We start from the raw sequence: 1,364 nt of genomic DNA on the forward strand, positions 1-1,364 counted from the left end.
GATTTTAATGGGATTTGATAGTTTTGATGGGATTTTGATGGGATTTTAATGGGATTTCATGGAATTTTATGATTTTAATGGGATGTGATAGTTTTGATGTGATTTTGATGGGGTTTTCGTGGGATTTCATGGAATTCTATGAGATTTTAATGGGATTTTGATGGGATTTTAATGGGATTTGATGGGATTTTAGTGGGATTTCATGGACTTTTATGATTTTAATGGCATTTTATGTGATTTTAATGGGATTTGATACTTTTGATGGGATTTTAATGGAATTTCATGGAATTTTATGATTTTAATGGGATTTGATGGGATTTTAATGGGATGTGATAGTTTTGATGTGATTTTGATGGGGTTTTCGTGGGATTTCCTGGACTTTTATGAGGTTTTAATGGGATGGGATGGCGTAGAGACAACTCCCGGGGATTCCCAGCGCCTCTCCCGGCCGGAAGCTCCCGGGACGATCCCGCTTTTCCCGTTTCTCCCGTTTTTTTCCCGTTTCTCCCGTTTTTTCCCCCCAGGAGGATCCGCGAGGCCTCTCCCTACGGCCACCTCCCCTCCTGGCGCCTCCTCTCCGTCATCGTCAAGTGCGGCGACGACCTCCGGCAGGAGCTGCTGGCGTTCCAGGTGCTCAAACAGCTCCAGGTGAGGCCATTCCTGGAGAACTCCCAAAAAAACCCCCACGCGGGATCCGTGGTTTTCACGGGGTTTTCGTGGCGTTTTATGGAGCTCTAACGAGGTTTAATGGCGTTTCCATTTTAGCGGGATGTTTTTTCAGGTTTTGGGGTTTCAATGGGATTTTTTTTTTTTTTTATTTGGTGGGTTTGTCCTGCTTTTATGGGATGTTAGCAGCATTTTTTTTTGTTTTTTCAATTTCACATCATTTCACACCATTTCGGTCAGATTTGCTGGGATTTTGACAGGATTTATTCAATTTCACATAATTGAACCCCATTTCAGTCAGATTTTATGGGATTTTACTGGGATTTATCCTATTTCCCAGTGTTTAACCCTGTTCCAGTCAGATTTTATAGGGTTTTATTGGGATTTGTCCCTATTCCGTCCCCGCTCCCTCCCCGCAGTCCATCTGGGAGCAGGAGCGGGTCCAGTCAGATTTTATTGGGATTTTATTGGGATTTTATTGGGGTTTTATCGGGATTTTATTGGGATTTTATTGGGATTTTATTGGGATTTTATGGGATTTTATCGGGATTTTATCGGGGTTTTATTGGGGTTTTATTGGGGTTTTATTGGGATTTTATTGGGATTTTATTGGGATTTTATCGGGATTTTATTGGGATTTTATTGGGATTTTATTGGGATTTTATTGGGATTTTATTGGGATTTTATTGGGATTTTAT

The 1,364-nt window shown here is 41.1% G+C and overlaps 1 protein-coding gene across 1 annotated transcript in view; it reads left to right on the forward strand.

The window, feature by feature from the left end:
* The window catches only part of PI4KB (phosphatidylinositol 4-kinase beta), a gene marked incomplete at its 5' end in the record, with an annotated part of 26,098 nt that overhangs the window by 19,301 nt on the left and 5,433 nt on the right, over positions 1-1,364 (forward strand). Inside the window, one exon of the mRNA XM_031065544.1 lies at positions 525-735. Within this exon, the coding sequence (XP_030921404.1) occupies positions 525-735 (211 nt within the window). The remainder of the gene's footprint in view (positions 1-524; positions 736-1,364) is intronic.

The sequence above is a fragment of the Geospiza fortis genome, unplaced genomic scaffold (genome assembly GCF_000277835.1).
Source record: "Geospiza fortis unplaced genomic scaffold, GeoFor_1.0 scaffold427, whole genome shotgun sequence".
Lineage (NCBI taxonomy): Eukaryota > Metazoa > Chordata > Aves > Passeriformes > Thraupidae > Geospiza > Geospiza fortis.